Source organism: Adiantum capillus-veneris, chromosome 8 (assembly GCF_014529385.1).
Source record: "Adiantum capillus-veneris isolate H3 chromosome 8, ASM1452938v2, whole genome shotgun sequence".
Classification (NCBI taxonomy): Eukaryota; Viridiplantae; Streptophyta; class Polypodiopsida; order Polypodiales; family Pteridaceae; genus Adiantum; species Adiantum capillus-veneris.
The window spans coordinates 150861596-150880983 of record NC_140938.1 but is presented as its reverse complement, the minus strand read 5'-3'; the positions used below and the strand labels follow the sequence as shown (position 1 = coordinate 150880983).

The 19388-nt window shown below is 44.8% G+C and overlaps 1 protein-coding gene across 9 annotated transcripts in view; it reads left to right on the top strand.

Annotated features, from left to right (window-relative positions):
- The window catches only part of LOC147453163 (uncharacterized), a 69056-nt gene that overhangs the window by 10682 nt on the left and 38986 nt on the right, over nt 1-19388 (top strand). For all 9 annotated transcript variants that reach the window (XM_086518632.1, XM_086518633.1, XM_086518639.1 and 6 more), the window contains 2 exons: nt 17638-17986; nt 18104-18278. In XM_086518632.1, coding sequence (XP_086374758.1) covers nt 17638-17986; nt 18104-18233 — 479 coding nt within the window. In that variant the 3' untranslated portion in view covers nt 18234-18278. The remainder of the gene's footprint in view (nt 1-17637; nt 17987-18103; nt 18279-19388) is intronic.

The following is a 19388-nucleotide window of genomic DNA, read 5'->3' as shown; positions in this document are numbered from 1 at the left end:
ACGTTTTCAGCATTTGCAGACCAGCCCAGCGTTTTGCAGTTGCAGATGATGCTTGGTGACAGCAGATCGCAGCAGACTCCCTAGCGTTTTTGCATCAACAGCAGATTAGCCCAGCGTTTTTGCAATTGCAGACTACCTCTAGCGTTTGCAGATTCACGGCGACAGAATCGATGATTGCATCAGCATTTTTAGTTTTCAGCATTTAGATTCCGTACCGCAACCCCCAAACCTCGCAGATCTCACCTTCCCGCAGCAGATCCTTGCCGCACGATCAGATGAGCGAGAGTTCAGCCCGCTCTTCGCAGATTTTAGCATCTGCGTTTTCGGCGTCGTCGTCGTCACCGAAATAGAGTCAAAATTCAGCAGATACAAGATTTGCAGATTTCAGTCCTTAGCGTTTTCAGTTTTCAGCCCGTCTCGTTGCCGTCCTCATCGTCGTCGACATCGTTGCAAGTCCATTGCATTGTAGAGATTTGTGCAATCAATAGTGGACCGCTCTCGCCATAGAGAGTGGGGCCCTTGGAGGAGGGTTTGACAACATTCTGGTGTCGGATTCTTCTCTCTCTATCTCTCAGTTTCAGCACCTTCATTCACAACGGTTACCACTTTGTTTGTGAACATTTGCGCACTCTCACTAAAGGAACGGGAAGGCTCTCCCTTCCGTAAGTAAAAGGAACCCTTGAGCACAGTTCGGAGCACTCATCTTGAGCAAAGTTTAACATTCACTTCCGTTGCACCTTACATTGGTATTAGAGCTTTGACAGTGTTCTGTATCACTCAAGGAAAGAACCACAAGAATTTTTTTTTGCTTGTTGCGGTCGCACGTAACCAAAGTCCACTTGGGCGTGTCGACTCCTAATTGTTCCTTTTTGAAGAGTGAGAGGAAACCAAAGAAAGAAGGGCTTGTCCAGCCTCCCCTTGTTTCTCTTTTTACTCATTGAGAGCGGACTTTGCACTTAGCGGCCGGCCAATCGACGTGAGGTGGGAAAAAGCAACCTTGGTAAGAGCGCAAGGCCGCCAAGGGGTGCGCCCACGGGAAAGAGAAGAGCTCGGATAAGAGAAGATCCTTCTCTAACACTGATTGCAAGCTAAAGAAGAACCTCAAGAACCTCAAGAACTCGAGACCCTCCAGAACTCAAGAACCCAAGGACCACAAGAACCCAAGTTCCTCGTGAACTTAAGAACCCAAGACTTCAATGTATGGTCATCACCCGAAGCGGAATGGATACTTTGCATGGAGGTGATGAGCATGGAAGTGGTGAAGAAGAATTTTCCCCACCAAGAGGTTTTTCCGACCCTCCCCCCTCCCCATCTACGCCAAGGATTGCACCAAATCCTATAGAGGCTTTGGTCAAGATGATGATGGACATGATGCTACAGCATGAAGCGCAACGCGTTGCCTTGGAGGGCGAGCACGAAGAAAGAAAGGCAATCTTGGATTGCGAGCGCGAAGAAAGAAAAGCAGCATTGGATCACGAACGCAAAGAAAGAAAGGCTGACTTGGAGCGTGAGCGCGAGCAAGCGTGCTTGGCGGCCGAAGAAAAAAGGGTTGCCTTGGAATGAGAGCGTGAGGCGCAGAGAGACCAACGCATGCAAGAGTTGGTCCTACAGGTACTTACCTCGAAACCCGAGCCGGCCAATAATGTTGGTGGTTCATCATTTGGCACAAGCCGAGATTTGGACTTCAACAACCCCGTCACTGAGAAGCTGACATTTAGTAAGTATGACGGTAAGATGGATGCTAGTGTTATTCATTCTTGGTTGCATCAATTTAATGCTTATATTGTGACAACTAAGAAGACAGGGAATAGCAAGGTTTTAACGACAACCATGTAGCTTGCCGGTGATGCCATTAATTGGTACCACGCATGGAAAGAGGGACAGTTGGCCGCGCACCTAGAGGAAGCTGACGGAGACGCGCCCCTTTCCTTCAATTGGGCCGACTACCAAGACAAGCTTAAGGCGCGGTTTATGCCTCCTCAGTACCTAGCGCGGTTGAAAGAAGATTGGCGCAATCTCAAGTAGAATGGTATGCCAGTCATGTCTTTTTCTAACCGTATTTTGCAGCTCGGCACCCAATTACACAAATTGGATGATGAGCACAAAGAGGCTTTCCTTTTTGGGTTGGACAGATATATCAAGTTTGATGTAGAAGTCTTCGACCCCGTAGATCTCAACAAGGCAGTAGCAATTGCTCTCTCCCAAGAGATGAAGCACAACAAGGGAAAGCCCAAGGAGAACAAGTCGTCTTAAAGTACCTTTCAGACTTCTCAAAACCCTTAGAATGGTAAGAACGGTAAGAATGGTAACTCTTCTAGCCAATCTTCCTCTAATCCTTTGGAAAAGAACTCACAAAATGAATCTAAGGGTAAAACTAAAACACCTGCTAAACCTAAGCTAACCTCGGATGAAAAAGCTACAAAACGAATTATAGGAAGATACATAATGGCAGAAGAACAAGTCATTTATGCTAAGGAAGGTTGTTGTTATCAATGTCACGTCAAGGGTCACATTAAAGCGGCTTGTCCTAAGACAGCCGCACCTAAAGAACCTAAGGTACCCGCAGCAACCACAAGCACTTTAATGAACCAAGCTGAATCTTCTCATGTCTCTGACACACATATTGATGAGTCTCTCATAAAGTGTCGTGGTCATGTGAAGGGTCAGCATTTTGTCATATGTTTGATCCAGGCAATATGCATGATGTGATTAGTGTCTCTCTTGTAGAGAGAGCCCGCCTAGAGGTTAGTGTCTGGCTTCGCTCCCAGTATGGACTCTCTCATCACGCAAGAGTGTCTTGATGTGTCGTTTACAATTCAACAAGCTGCTTTCCGTAGGAAATTTGTTGTGTCTCCTCTTTCAGGATGTGATATGCTTTCAGGCATTCGATGGTTTTGTGAGCATAACCCTCTCATTGATTGGGCAGCCAATACTTTCACTTTCAATGCCAAAAGTGACTCTCCCATTGTCATTCATGGGGAGAAAGTTGTTTATTCTTCATCTCTCATTTCTAATGTGCAGGTGAAGCTTGAAAAGAAAAAGGAGAAGGAGACTCTCTCAGTCTTGTCTTCTCCAAAGCATGACACACATGATTTGCATGATAAAGATGTGATTATTTACAAAGATAATGTTTTGCATGATAAAGATGTGATTGTTCACAAGGATAATGGTTTAGTTGATGCTTTTTCTAGTGAAGCTAACCTCATTACAAATTCGATCAATCACGAAGAACTGATCTTGGCTCTTGAGTCGAGATCTAAGGAACCCCCACAGGAAGTTTTATGTGTGCGCATGATTAATCAGCATGCATTGTTCGAGTGTTTCATTCGTGATGGTTTCCTGTATTTTAGTCACTATCCTTATGTGATCTCTTTTCATAGACATGCCATATGGTACGATGAACACAATTCACTTATGAACGAGCACGGATGTATGTGGATTACTCATGAACAGATGAAATGTTTGCACCCAAGGAATTCACATTCCATGTCTCTTCCTTTGCATGACGCAGTATCTGAAAGAGCACAAGAAGGATTGACCATCAAGCATCGGCATTTCCATTGGGATTTGCCAGAGTCGATCGATTTAGATCGGAAACATAAGTTTCGATTCCATTGTTTGTGTGTGTTTGATGAACGGTTTGACACTCCGTCTATATGTTCATCTACATTGCATGCACAGTCTTTAAAGAAGACTAGAATTTTTCTAGTCACTTTACATGGAATGGGTATGTTTATGTTTTTGTGTTGGAAGTGGTTTCAGGAATTTTCATTCTCGGAGATTCTTGAAGAAGGTAGACACATGACTATACACGAAGTTGAAGCATTGAAGGAGCTATAGATGACTGTGTCGCTTTTGGCGCGGCCCAAAGAAGCAAGCGTTGCAGACCTTTATGAAGTTCAAGTATCGCACAACCCACCATCAGAGTGGGCCGGCGAAGAGTCCTTCCCAGGATTCCAGACGCTGTTGGCAATCTCCCTCGACGCCATACAGTTCGGTACCAGTACCTCACTTTAAAAAGGAGGGGATGTCACGTGCACATCAAACCCTATGTGTACGTGGACAAGCTACTTCATGACAAGGGTTCAGTTAGCTTAGGAAGTATTCTGGTACTTTTGTGAGCTGTTAACGCACACCGTGCATGTCGAGGCATTTAGATTTAGATGCATATCCTTTGGTTGCACACAACATGATTATCAAATTACCATCAGAACCCATCAGGAGCATTTTTACAGTGCACAGACCTATTTTTCCTATTTTAGCCATTTTTCACTTATTATCAATAAGTGACTTTGTTGGGAAACTGGGTAGGGCAATTTGACTCAGACAATATATAAGAAAAGCTAGCGCTAGCAGTATCTGGCAGAAGAGGCAGCAGGGACTAAGTGTTCGACAGTGCACCTTCTCAGCAAGATTCCCGGCAGGCAACCTAGCGTTTTCAGCCACCAAAGACCAGCCAACGTTTTCAGCATTTGCAGATCAGCCCAGCGTTTTGCAATTGCAGATGGTGCCTGGCGACAACAGATCACAGCAGACTCCCTAGCGTTTTTGCATCAACAGCAGATCGGCCCAGCGTTTTTGCAATTGCAGACTACTTCTAGCGTTTGCAGATACACGGCGATAGAACCCATGATTGCATCAGCGTTTTCAGTTTTTAGCATTTAGATTCCGTACCGCATGTCAAAAACTGTTGACGTGTCAAAGCCCTGAAGAATGGAGCCAACTTACAGATGCCGGCCGAGAGCCTAAACCCTAAGAAGAACAAGTAACAGAAGAAGAAGTCCTACCAACTTATGGGGACCCCGTTCGATGGGGCTCCAAGTGACATAAAGGATTAAAATAAATCAGGACCCACACACACAGAGAAAGAAGCGTAGGAACTGATGACGTGATAGATTTCCGGAAATTCCGTTGATTGCTGACGTGGCAGAACTGTATAGATTTCCGCTTTTCACACTGGCAGTGCTGACGTGGCAAGACTGTACGGATTTTTGTAAATTACGCTAGCAGCTTTTTGGCATTGCTTTTGGACCAGAAGCTTTTGAGTTTTGAAGGCTTTTCACTGTAACTGCTTTTCAGGCCAAGGGCCTTTAAATATGAGGTTAGGGCTCATTCTCTGGCATGCTTCCTGGAGAAGGTGCAGAGTCTGGAGTACCGGCTTGTACTGTGTTGATGCAATATAAAGAAATACCGAAAGGGGCCCCAAGGTTTGGGGCCAATACTCTCTGGGGCAGAATTCTGCCACTCCGTGTCGCGTGTCGTCTCTCTCTCTCTCTCTCTCTCTCTCTCTCTCTCATTCAGTTGTTATTGAAGTGCTAAAAGTCTGTTCAGTCTGATCTTTTCTATTGGCACGTGGTGTCCGTCTTGTGACAGTGGTATTAGACCATCAGGCGTGTGCTTTTCTGAAAGCATACCGGTCCTACAAAAGTGCAGACAGAGCAAACCAGAGACTAATGGAATTTTACTTCAAGTATCTTCGGGCCTCCTACCCCGGGCTTATTAGCAAAGCATACCGGTCCTACAAAAGAGTAGACAGAGCAAACCAAAGATTAGTGGAATTTTACTTGAAGTATCTTCGGGTCTGGACCCCAGACTTATTAGCCACTCCCACCCTTCATACATCGCGCATCAGGCGCGCTCCCGTCTTCACCGCTCATGTCTTACAGGGCATAAGCCAAAAAGATCACTTGCAAGAGAAGGATTCAAGATTTGTTTCGAGTCACTGTTTTTCTCAGAAGCAGTGCCATGCAGGTGTTGATGTCTATAGCTACCAAGCCGCACACTTCCAAGGACTTGGCAAGCTTTCGATAAAATTTTTGTCCGAAGTTATATGGTTTCTGACATCTTCCTTCGGAGTGCAACTTCTGGCATAGTGGGGTATCCTGAAATGCTTGCCATGGAAACCCTAGCAGATTATAACTTGAAATTTGTCGACATCCCTTAGTAGATGTCTCTTCTCGAGTTGATAAACTTGGAGGTCCAATGTGATTGCTATGTCTTCAGACTACCATCGCCGCCAAAGAAACATTGTCTGTCCAAGAGCTGATGGACCATGCTGTGCTCGGCTACGACCTTATGCAATGAATCTAACCCTAATTTTTGGTGTAGGTTTCAGGATGGAAAGTGAGCCGACTTTTCGAGCTCGACTAATGTCGAGATTGCTTTTTAAGTTTGAAATCTGTTTGAGAACTTGTTTGGTGATCTTGTTGGAATTTGTTTGAAATGGATGGTATCTGTTTTGAACCTGTTTTGGTGCCGATTTGAAATGTTTGACTCTGGTTTTAATACTGGTTTCATTGATTGGTGATTTTACTCCCGGATGGAGAAGTGAGAAACGATGTTTTGATATTGTTTGAATCTTGGAATGACGCAGGCCGATGCCTGGGGAGCGTTTTGTTGTATGTTTGAAAACCTCGGAACGACGCAGGTCGATGCCTGGGGAGCGTTTTGTTGTATGCTAGAAAACCTCCGAACGACTTAGGCCGATGCCTGGGGAGCGTTTGGTTGTATGCTTGTAAAATAATTGTTGTTGTGACTCTCGGCCTGGACCTTGATGGTTATGTGGGAGGAGTATTAAGAAGTCTGAGCAGTGGTTACTCTCAGCACCTCCAAACAATGCAGGCTTCGGTTTGGGGGGCGTTTGGTTGTAAAAGGCCTCTATATCTCCCGGCCCGGACCTTTTTAGGTTATGCGGGAGGAGTGATGAGGGAGTCGTTGAGTATCTCCCGGCCCGGACCTTGTTAGGTTATGCGGGAGGAGTGTTCATTGGCAACTTTATGTTTCTATGTCTTGTAACATGCATATGTGAGCATTTGTGTTGCATTGTGATGTGCCAACCACTGAATATTCCTAATTGGATGAGATTGCTTGGGTATGTAATTTTAGTGCATCAAGACACCCGTGGAAGATCAGTGCGGTTTGGGTGTGATGACTAATTTTACTATGCCGGAATATCAAGAGTTCCGATTTGGACGAAAGGAGAGCCAACTCCTTGGTCAAAAGAGCCGAAAGGAGAAGCTAACTCCTTGATCAAAAGAACAAACTGATTGTACCTTGGAATGTCACTCGGAATGACCCTCAAATTTTTTTGAGCTAGCTTGAGTTGTTTGCAGATATGCTGTAATCGCGGACGATTACTCTCTTTCAAGAAGGGGAGATGTCACAAACTGCTCACGTGTCAAAGCCCTGAAGAATGGAGCCAACTTACAGATGCTGGCTGAGGGGCCTAAACCCGAAGAAGAACAAGTAACAGAAGAAGAAGTCCTACCAACTTATGGGGACCACTTCCGATGGGGCCCCAAGTGACATAAAGGATTAAAATAAATCGGGACCCACACACAGAGAAAGAAGCGTAGGAATTGATGACGTGGCAGATTTTCGGAAATTCCGTTGATTGCTGACGTGGCATAACTGTACGGATTTCCGCTTTTCATGCTAGCAATGCTGACGTGGCAGGACAATACGGATTTTCGTAAATTACGTTGGCAGCTTTTTGGCATTGCTTTTGGACCAGAAGCTTTTGAGTTTTGAAGGCTTTTCACTGCTTTTTAGGCAAAGGGCCTTTAAATATGAGGTTAGGGCTCATTCTCTGGCATGCTTCCTGGAGAAGGTGCAGATTCTGGAGTACCAGCTTGTACTGTGTTGATGCAATATAAAGAAATACGGAAAGGAGCGCCAAGGTTTGGGGCCAATACTCTCTGGGGTGGAATTCTGCCACTGTGGCATGTGTCGTCTCTCTCTCTCTCTCTCTCTCTCTCTCTCTCTCTCTCTCTCTCTCTCTCTCTCAGTTCAGTTATTGAAGTGCTAAAAGTTTGTTCAATTTGATCTTTTCTAGTGCCCGTCTTGTGACACCACAGCCCCCAAACCTCGTAGATCTCACCTTCCCGCGGTAGATCCTCACCGCACGGTCAGATCGGCCAGAGTTTGCAGATTCAGCCCGCTATTCGCAATTTCAGCATCTACGTTTTCAGAGCGTCGTCATCACATCGTCGTCACCGACATAGAGTCAGAATTCAGCAGATGCAAGATTTGCAGATTTCAGCCCTTGGCGTTTTCAGTTTTCAGCCCTCGTCTCGTCGCTGTCCTCATCGTCGTTGACATCCTCAGCAAGTCCATTGCATCGTAGAGATTTGTGCAATCAATAGTAGACCGCTCTCGCCATAGAGAGTGGGGCCCTTGGAGGAGGGTTTGACAACATGCTGGTGTCGTATTCTTCTCTCACTATCTCTCAATCTCAACACCTTTATTCACAGTGTTTACCACTTTGTTTGTGACCATTTGCACTCTCTCACTAAAGGAATGGAAGGCTCTCCCTTTTGTAAGTAAAAGGAACCCTTGAGCACAGTTCGGAGCACTCATCTTGAGCAAAGTTCAACATTCACTACGGCCGCACCTTACAATACTTGTTTCTGTTCCCTGTTCCGCATCAAGAATTTCCTTTCCTGGTAACTATGGAGTAGGTTGACTTGGTCTAGCTAGTTGAGTAGGTCTAGCAAGTCGACTTGGTCCAGCAGATTGTGAGCCGTGAGTATCCATAACAAGGAATGGCAATTTTGTGTTTTAGAAGCGAGTATCCATAGCAAGAGATGACAATTTATATCCGTTTCTGGTCAATGTGGCTGATTCTGTTTTGCCGTTCTTGGTAATTATTGAGCAGGTCGATTTGGTCTAGCAGGTCCAACAGGTCTAGCGGTGTCGTGCAGCTCCGCTTCCATGACAAGAAAATGAGCAAAGGGATGCCAATCAGGTTTATTTGAATCCTACATGATTATTCAGTAGTAGTAAAGTGCTAACAAGCCAATTTTAAGCTAAAAATATGCCAGATGCGGCTCTAAGGGCCAAAAGATATCTTGGTAATGCTAGCAGTGAGTATGCTTAAAGTGGTCGTAGCTAGGATTTTATTGATCAGAATTGTAGTACTTGAAGTGCTCTACAGGCCTGTCTTTACGACTCGTCAATTGGAGCTACAGATAGGAAGTTATGTCAGTTTGAAGTTGAGGCAGTAGCAGATCCGTACTGGATTGGGCAGCTACTGATAAAGGGTCAAAGATGATATGAATGCATGGGCTTGAAGTGCTCACTTTGAGGAGCGTGTCGGTCTTTTCAGTTCGTCAATCGAAGTTCCAGTTGTCAAGATATGGACAGTTTAAGTTTCACCGGGGGTCAATTCCGTACCACTCTGGTCGCCTCGGTCAGTTGTTCATCTGGTAATGTTTGAGCCTCAACCAGGTTCTAGGAAATGGTATCATCTTCAGAAGCTCATCTCTTATAGTGCATTGATAGCCAGTGCTTCAGTCGAATTGTATACATGGTTGACTAATGGCAGTTCAGATTCTTTTATACTAACCATAGGAGCCGTCGGAGCCAAATGCAATGCCTTGGTCAATATATATGCCAGGTATGGTGGCAATCGAGGCTGTCTCCACTAGCAAGTGTATTTTCAAGTCCATTAATGGTCTCCATAGCAACAACCCATGGCTGCTTATTTATGGTCATGTGCAAAAAAGGAGCAGCAGTGCTTGTTCGATATGTATGCCCAAATGTGGTGCTCTTGAATTAAGAGGCCGCCCAAGGTTGAAGGGTCATGGCCAATGGCCGCCCAAGGTTGAAAGGGCATGGCCAATGGCCGCCCATTAAAGCAATTAAAGGCTGTGTGAAGGGGTGTAAAAGCAAAAGGGCAAGAGATGGCGAGCAGCACGCAGAGGGCATAGGGAAGGTGAGAGTAGCTCGCGCAGGCCTGGGGAGACCTCCGCTGCGCTCGAGCAAGAGACGGAAAATGGCCGGCATGCCATGGCGCACACATTCGGTGCCGCTCCCGGCGGTTTTCATGCTGCTCGAAATTCACCTTGCCACGTCAGTAAGAGGGACTACCCATTAGCGATATCGCTAATGGGTTTGCCAAAGATAGTAAAAAGAGGTTTCCCATGCAGCCCAAGGACGACTATTATAAAAAGGAGGAGGCGGCTCTCATTTAGGGGCTTTTTTGTCATTCATTCATCTTCTTCTCTCCGGAGGCAAAGCCATACGCCTTCATAAGCCCATTCTCATCAATCTCTCCTTAGTTTTACGAAGCCGTAAGCCTTCATAAGCAATTCACTCTAATCTTCCATGGCCGCTCCTGAGCTAAGCTCCAAAGCTTATTCGAATCCTAAGCTTCTAAGCCGCTCTAATGCAAACCTTGCTAAACCAATTGTAAACAAATCCTCATAAGCCCATTCGATTTCCATTTTAAGCCTCCATGTCCATTGAAATCCTATCCTAAGCATGCAAGTCTAATCCAAACCTTCCTTCATCCAACATAAGCCTAAACTAAGCTCCCATATCCATTATTGGACATTGTCATCATCACTGAAGTTTGATTTTCTTTATTATCACCCGAATTAAGGCAGATTAAACCATGTAAGGAGCATAAACTCCACAATTAACATTTGATTAAGCAACGATACTGTTAATTCTCTGTTTTCGGTTATCAAGCTTCAGAATCTGGTTCATCCCTTTGCAATACTACCATAGAGAGTGTTGACTATTCTTACCTAGTAGAAGTCCCCCACTCCCACTCCCACTCCCACTCCCACTCAACCACCTTTTGCCACCCTTAGCACCTCAACACACTTTCTACCCCCTCCTTTAGAACCAGTTCCAGAGTAGGAAACAATGGAAGAAATGGCAAGCATTTTGGCCACAGTCAATATAAAGTTTCCTATCTTCATGAGTCTCTCTACACAGGATGGAGATGACCATGCGAGGAGGTTCGTATCTTTGTGTTGGGGTTGTGGTCTCAACTGTGAAGATGCGTACTTGGTGCTTTTTCCTTTGACCTTGGATGGCTTAGCAGACAAAAGGTATAATTAGTTTGCTAAGAACCACTTTGCAGATTGGACAACATTAAAGCAATAGTTTTGTGAAGCCTTTTGACTTGGTGCTAGCTCGAGGGTACCATCCCTATTGCATGCAGTTCACTGTCAGATGCAAGTCAAGTTTTGCATGGCCTTTGTTTGGCTTTAAATATACATTGTAAGCATGACCAAAGTATAGTGTAGCATGTTTTTTTACCTCTCTCTCTCTCTCTCTCTCTCTCTCTCTCTCTCTCTCTCTCTCTCTCTTTTGCCTGCTCCCTCGCCATGGCCTACCCTCGACTCTGTCACCCACCATAGGTTGCACTAGCAATTGGTATCAGAGCACTTGGCGGAGTTCTTGGGGCAACCTGAGGTCGCGGTAGCAATTGCCGTTGGCAAGGCGAGAAGAGGGTCAAGTAGGAGAACTTGACGCAGGCAAACAGGCCGCCAAGGAAAGCTGCAAGCAATTTGAGCACATCAACGCGAGGCCGACACGAGGCCGACTACTTACACAAGCGAGCATCCGCCTCTGTACTGCTGCAGCGTTCCAGAACATCCACCTTCTCGCGCTGTTTTCGAGAGCTACAGGTTGTTTTTTTTAAAACACAAAATAAAGTGTTAATTAAAACCTCCTATTAAAGCACGGGTTCCCACCCGATCGGCTCGGTATTTGGTGCTCGATGATGGTCATTAATAGCAGATTGAAAAGGAGCATATCAGCAAGGGTGTGGCGTCATCAAAGCTGCCTCTCAAAGGCTGCAAATTGGCCTCCAAGCTACAAGATGAGCATCATTAAACGGTTTTAAAATGGTTGATAAATCTCCAAAAATCGAAGCTTCTCGAGAAAGAAGATAGAGGAAGTCAAAGACCGATACATGAAGAACTACTTCACGACTACAATACAAATTTTCACAAATCATTTTACCAATTCCGTGTTATAGTCTTGTTTTGTCAATATCAATTTCAAAGCCTTGTTTTAGCCTCTCGGTAGTCGGTTACTGTCATGCCAAACTTTTGTACGGGTTATAGACACTGCCATAAAATAAAATGTTAAGACCACCCTTTGTTGTTTGGTTGGGTTTTGATCTGTCTTACACTGATGGTTTTTTGAGGGAAGTACACACACACACCTATGCTATAGTCAAGGGGGGGACTTCTACTCATGGTTTCAGGTGAATGAACTCTGCCATGGTCTGTCTGTCTTGAGTCCGTTGTAAGTGGTTTGGGCTTGACGGGGGGGGGGGGTTTGTTGGGTATGCAAGCCCACTTGTCCGGTCTAGCTCGTGGGTACAAGCCCTATTGCATGCAGTTCACTGTCAGATTCAAGTCAAGTTTTGCATGGCCTTTGTTTGGCCTTATATATACATTGTAAGCATGACCAAAATATAGTGTAGCGTGTTTTTTTACTGCTCTCTCTCTCTCTCTCTCTCTCTCTCTCTCTCTCTCTCTCTCTCTCTCTCTCTCTCTCTCTCTCTCTCTCGTTCTTCTGCTTGCTCCCTCGCCATGGCCTACCCTCGACTCTGGCACCCACCATAGGTTGCACCAGCAGCTAACCCAACAATTAGGAGACTTCATGGTAAAGAAGTGGCTAGAGAAGACTCTTCCTAAGGCCTCCCAACAGAAGCTAAGGGAATCTCTCAAACCTAATGCCATTGGACGAGTTTGTTGCTACAGGCACAAGGATCGAGGGTGCAAGGAGGCTGTTCAGAGAGCCTCCTCAAGTTGAGTCGGCTTCTGTTATGTTCGAGAGTGCATCTAACCCTTCAATTTCTTTACGTAGGGAATTGGAGGCATTAAATTTGCAAAGAGCTCTCGAAGAGGAAAGATCTCTCTCTGTTTGGCACAAAAGGTCTATAGGAAGCTTTGGACCAACTCAAAGAGGAGTTGGAAGAGCTCATGGCACATCAAGAGTTCCAAGGCTTTAGTTTTGTGCAGCTCTTGTTGTTCTCCAGAACATCCTTCCCAAGAATGTCCCCTTAGAGCCTATTGCAACTTCTAGGAGAAAGGTGGCCATGAAGACAAGGACTAAAAGATGAGCTCATAAACTTTTCCAGATACCTTGAGACCTAGCTAATACCTCAAGGGGCTCCGATATCTACAACAAAGCCTTGCTCCGATTGTGCAACAAGGAGTGGCTATTGCATTGAATATGGTTTCTCCATATGGCCATCCCAGTCACATGCGGCCTTTTGCTGATGAATTCGCCTGTGCAAGCTATGGAAGGTACATTTCCATCCCATAGCTTCTACCATGACAATATACCTTTGGCACCTAAGAGCTTCTACACAGCAACAACCTCTCTTCTTGAGCAGACACAACGACTACCTCGTTTGCCTTTCCCGTCCATCCAATCGCCCGATTTTGTGCTACAGATGTGGTGAGTATGGGCACTATCAAGGCAAGTGTCCTCTTCTTGAAGGGTCTCCACCATGCAAACAATGCGCTTATCCGAAGGATCAATATAGCAAGTTTTGCCCAAAGTAATGAGCCTCATCATCATCTAGTCGAAGCCATAGTCAATCCGACTTCACCTTTCCAAAGAACAATTTGATAGTAGTGAGCACCATCCCTTAGCCACCACCTTCCAGCCATGTAGTCGCCTCCCAAGACAAGTTATCGAAGTCAAATGAACCAACTAGGGTCCTGACATGGGCCCCGGCTACTACTCTCTTCTTGCAACTTGTAAAGCCATGTACTAAAAGTAATGGAGAACAAGCCTCTCTGGCCACAAATGTTGATGGTGCTTTCTTGCAAGTAGTAGGAGAGCTACAACAGCTCAAGGAAGAGGAGAAGGCATCAATAACCAAGCCTACTGCGGAAAATATTCTTAAGAATACATTTCAACAAGCTTCCCTCTATGATATACTTTGCCCAGACTCAGCATTTAGAGGTGACAATCTTACTATTATTCAGTCATTGTACGCAAGAGCAAGTCCTAGTGGCGAGGATCTCCCTGTGCAATCATCAAAGTCTTTTATGATCTCTTACCTAGCTACTCCCCTCACCGATTAAAGAAGCTTGCGTCTTATAGTGTCTTATCTTACGACGGTAATACTTTATTGTGATTGCTGACGGGGGGTCTGGCATCAACCTTATGCCCGAATTCACCATGCTAGCCTTGGGTCTCTAGCTGATTAGACTAGCCCCCTTCACAATCACCCTTGCTGACCAAGGTCCAAAGGACAGTCTTCCCTTTGGGTAGTGTTGATAAGGCGCCATTGAAGGTATCGGTCTTGATTTTGTGGTGGTGCACCTTCCACAAGTGGAGGGAGGTTTTCCTCTACCTATTGACAGGCCTTGGTTTAGGCACACTAAAGCATTGTATGATTGGGGCAATGGCGCCATGTATATTCACTCTCTTGGTTCTCCCATGAGACCAACTAAGTTGAGGGGTGGGATGAATCCTGATGCACACCATAGTTCTTTGATAGTGGAGTCGATTTTCCCACTTGACCAACCCCCACCACCAGATGGACCTGAAGAACACCTTATGGAGTGGTTCGCTGTTATGGAGTCCATGCCATGTTATGTAGTTTCTATTCAATCTATACCTATGGCTAATCCTCTTGATAGCTTCAATGCAGTGGCTAGTACATGTTTGCCATCTAGTCCTCAGCCCAATGTAACAGGGAACGGGCGGAACGCAGCCCAAACGTTCCGGAATGGCGTTCCGGACGAGTCCCGTTCCCGAAACAGAGTAGGGAACGGAACACCGTTACGGAACGGGGTGTAACCGGAATGGTGTTCCAGAACAAGGGGGAACGGGGCGAAACGGGCAAAAGGAGGCATTTGAGGGTAGATTTGGGGCTGTTTGGGAGACATATTTGGGGCAGGTTTGGGGACAGTTTTGGGGTTGTTTAGGAGTTGATTTGGGACTAAGCTGAAGGGAGGTAATTCAAGCCTTGCTTTAGTCGACCGTTCTGGCCCCGTTCCTGTTCCGGCCCCCCTCCTCTCTATTCCCGTCCCGTTCCGGACCCTCCCGTTCCCGTTCCCCGTTCCCCTTCCGAGTAACTATGCGTGAGCTTGCTACCCTTGACCTTGCAAGATGCACGATATTATCTGGAGGCCCTCGGGCCATTCTAAAAACTGATGTTCTATAATGTGAACACTCCCTAGTGCCTACACCAAGGAGACACTAGCAGATGCTCCTGTGCAATCAGAGGGTATGCAACTATCCAAAGTGCCTTGACATGCACGTCCTATGAACGGGCTCACTACACTTCCTAGGCTGTCCTGAACCCTAGAAGTAAGAGTTACAACTTTTCCACATGCACATAGGGTTAAATGTGCATATGACATCCCCCTCTTTTCAAGGTGAGGTACTGGTATCGAGCGGCATGGCATGGCTTCCTTGTAGTTCGCCAACAACTTTGGGTAATCTGTGAAGAAATCTTCGTCGACCCACAGTGCCTCATCGATCCTTGAAATTTTAAAAAGTGTTGCCGTGCTTTCTTCTTGGAGCCATGCCAAAAGTGATGTAGTAAAATCTGTTTTGGCTCCATGACTTCAACTTCGTCTACGATCTTGGGCTCATCCTCTTCAAGAATCTCCTTTGGGGGATTTCCTTGAAACAATTTTGACCAAAGAACATGGAAAAAGTTGTGCATTGACCTCGAATTAGATAACAACAATTTCATAGACACATCATTAGTCTTTTTAATGATTAGAAATGGACCATATATCGGAAAAGGCAATTTTGGACACTTCCTTCCTACTTGTTGAAGCCTTTGCTTCATGATTCTTAGATACACCCAATCCCCTTTCTTGATAGTAACATCTTGAAGATGCTTGTTAGCCTGCCTTGAATAAGATTCCTGAGCCTTGCTTTGCTGAAGCTTCACACTCTTAGTAACCTCTTCCAAGGACTAGCTCTCAGCTTTGGCATCAAGCAATTGAGTGACCCATCTAGTCAACCAAGACTAGAATGGACGGCCAAATACTGCCTCATATGGAGCTCTAACAATGTCACTAGAATAAGAGTCATTAAAAGCTGCTTGTACTAATGGGAGATACTGTTCCCAATGAGACTTGATCATGCACCTATCACATCAAGACAGCAAAGGCTAATTGATTGTAAATCTCAGTTTGACCACCTGACTGTGGATAAAATGCAAATGAAAAATGTAACTTAGTGCCAAAATTTTCAAAGAATGCTTAGCAAAAATGTGACATAAACTTGACATCTCTATCTGACACAATCGACTTTGACAAACCACAAAGGGGATACCAATGCTTAAAGAACAAACGAGCTACATCATGTGTTGTGACTGTGGCCTTACAAGGAATGAGCATGCAACACTTATTGAAACCATCAACTATGGTTAAACAGTGTGTATTCCTTGAATGCAAACTAGGAGGTATATTAGTCACAAAATCCATGCAAGTGTCTTGAAACGGGACTCGGGAATAGGCAGCAACATCGAAAGACCTTGCTGTTCACCCTAGGGGCCTTAACTTTTTGACAAATGGAACATTGTGTGACATATTTAGAAACATATTTTCGTATTTTAAACAGTTAAAAGAATCTTTTAACTTATAAAGTGGTATTCATGCCTTTGTGCCCACCTGTGAGTGCATATTGTGCATCGTGCAATGTGGCCTCCCTAAGAGAAGCTCGCTACATGCACATAGGGTTAGATGTGCACATGACAATGTGATTTTTGCTAGAGATGTGCTCCGAAGCCTAGGCGGCAAGCTAAGTGTCGTCTACAGGTGTCCATCGCTTAGCTACCTTTTGGGGGGGGGGGGGGGGGGGGGCTTGGATTTTGCTGGTCTTATCAGTCCAACGACACAACCAAGGAATAAGAAATACCTCTTGGTTGCCATTGACTATGCTATCAAATGGACTAAGGTAGTCTCTACCAAGGACTGCATTGCGGCAACAACAACCAAGTTCCTCCATGAAAATATCTCCTTATGGGTATGGATGTGCTTTGGAGATTACAATATGTCTTCCTTAGCATTTGGAGCATATTCACTCGCTTCCTAGTTCTATAATGGCGTTCATGAGGTATCTTCCTTTGACAAATCTTTGTGCTCTTTCCTAATTCATATATGAAGATGCTCCCTAGTCCTAAGGTGAGGCCTTAGCAAACGTTTTAAGCATTGATGATGATTGATTTTTAAATTGTGCATACATCAACTTCTTTGTTTGTTCACCTTTGTCACTATGTTTTCCCATCATCGCCTATTTTGGACATGAACCGAAAACAATTGTGTGTTGACGTTATCCTTAGTGGTACATTGAGTTTAGGGGAGGTAGGGTGTTTCGTTGAGTGAGCTTATCTCCTTTGTATGTTCACACTTAATGAACTTTTGAGATCAACTCCAACATGTGGGATACCAAATATTATTTGTTTCGAGCCTCAAGCCTATATCATGGGTTTGGGCATTGCATGAATTATTAAAGCCAATGTAAAATCATACATTGTACTAGTTTTGTCCCACAGATTGTAGCTTAAATTTTGCATAGCTCATGATTTTTTATGTCCCCTAACTATATGAAGGGGTTAATTTAAAAATTCAAGCTGTGCCTGCTGTATCAAACTGTTCTATAAACACACTGCCTGATTGTTTGAAGGGCTAACTGGTAACATACATGTAAAATCATGCAGTGTATTAGTTTTCTCCCAGAGATTGTAGCTTAAATTTTGCATAGCTCATGATTTTTTATGGCCCCACACTATATCAAAGGGTTAATTTAAAAATTCAAGCTGTGCCTGCTGTATCAAACTGTTCTGTAAAACACACTGCCTTTTTGTTTGAAGGGCTAACTAGTAACATCCATGTTATGTTAAAACAGAATGTGTTGATGAAAAGCACATGAGTGACCAAGCAGAGGTTTATAGTTTTGGGTTAACTATCTTGGAATTGATTACTCGCAAAAGGTCGGCTATAGGGGTTTTGTCTTTGGACAAATCACTTCCAGCCAAGATGAGGCAGTTGTTTCCAGACAGAGTGAAGCAGTTTGTTGATATTGGCATTCTGCGTACAACTACAGACTCAAATCAGGTTTTGACTCTCATTGGAATAGCTCTTTCTTGCACTGAAGAAGATCCTGTGCTGCGTCCAACCATGGAAAGTGTTGTTTCTGCTTTGACCTGGCTAAAGAAGGGTGAAGTTGATATGAATCAACCTAGCCAGCACGAAAGGTAAATATTTCTACTGTACTCCTTGCTTACAAACCTTGCCAGTAGTCTTCTGCAAGTACTTTTGCAAAGTGGCTTATCAGCTGGTTTTGATTTTTGTGTGGGTGTGATGTGTGGCAGGCAAGCTAACATGGCTATGCCAGGCAATGATGCAGCCTTTCACACTTTTCAGGAGGATTTGTTCACACAGCAGAATATGTTTTGTCAAGATACTCCAAGTTCACTTGAGAATTACATGCTGTACAGCTAGAGGCAGCTCCTTTACTTAGTTCATCAAACTTGTTATTGTACAATGGTAACTTTTTGGCTGCTCCATTGTTCATTTTTCTTTTATATGACACAGGACCTTAAAGTTTTTCTAGTGTACTAAGTCTTATGCATGGTCATCTACTCATTTATAATCTCTTGGGCCAAGCTTTTTATTGGTTCCAAAGACGAGAGAGAGAATGAAATGAAATGTTATATTAACGTCTTCAAAAGGCCAAAATGACCTATGAGACCAAAGAGTTACAACGTGGTGAATCTGATATAATGTCTGAGTACCAAAAATAAAAGGTACTGAAAAAGGTTACTCTAGAATCCTAAACTGCTAGATGTGAACTAAGAAGCTAATTGGAATTGTGTAGAATATGAGTAGGGGGTGGATGTAGTGAATGAGGGCTAATACAACAACAATGTGGGTGTCTGGGGATACAATGAGTAGGAGCTGATATAAAATGGGCAGGGTGTATAATCCTCGGGAAATCTGAATCACAGGAGGTCCGTCATCGGTTGCTTGTGGATCTCATCAATCTTCTCCATGGTCAGTAATTGACCGAGCGTCGTGCATGTCTGGCCAAAGTGATCTGTATCCTCTGAGGTAGCCTCCGTCGATGTTGTCTAGTCCTTCGCAGTCGTGGGCGTCTGGATCTCCCTAGCTCGGTCGCTTGATAGATCACCCTGCCTCTGATGTGTTGAGAATGTGAGCTTTGCTGTGGTAGCTCCTCCAACGGCTGCTGAGTGTCCGCCCTAAAGAAATCCGTGATCCGTCTTTGAGGCTGGCTAGCCTCTCCTCTCAGTAGGCTCTCTCTGTGTCTGCGGAGCTCAAGTAAAACAGTCCCAAACATCTCTGGTCCTCATACCTCACGACTCTAAAGAGTGGTCCAAAGCCCTCTCTGAACAGGCAATAAAAGCGGCCTCGTATCTCATAATAAACCAGGCAGTGGCATGTGTAGTGCAACTCTGTCTCAGGCTCCATATGACATAGGGGACATGTCCTGGCCTTTGCTGGTACTCCTCTATCTGCCAGTCTCGACCCGAAGCTGGTGTGAAGATGCGCGTATCTGGCCAATGACACATCTTATCCCATGTGATAAGTGGGTGTCCATGTATCTGGGCCTCGTCACAAAACCATCCTCAGTGAGCT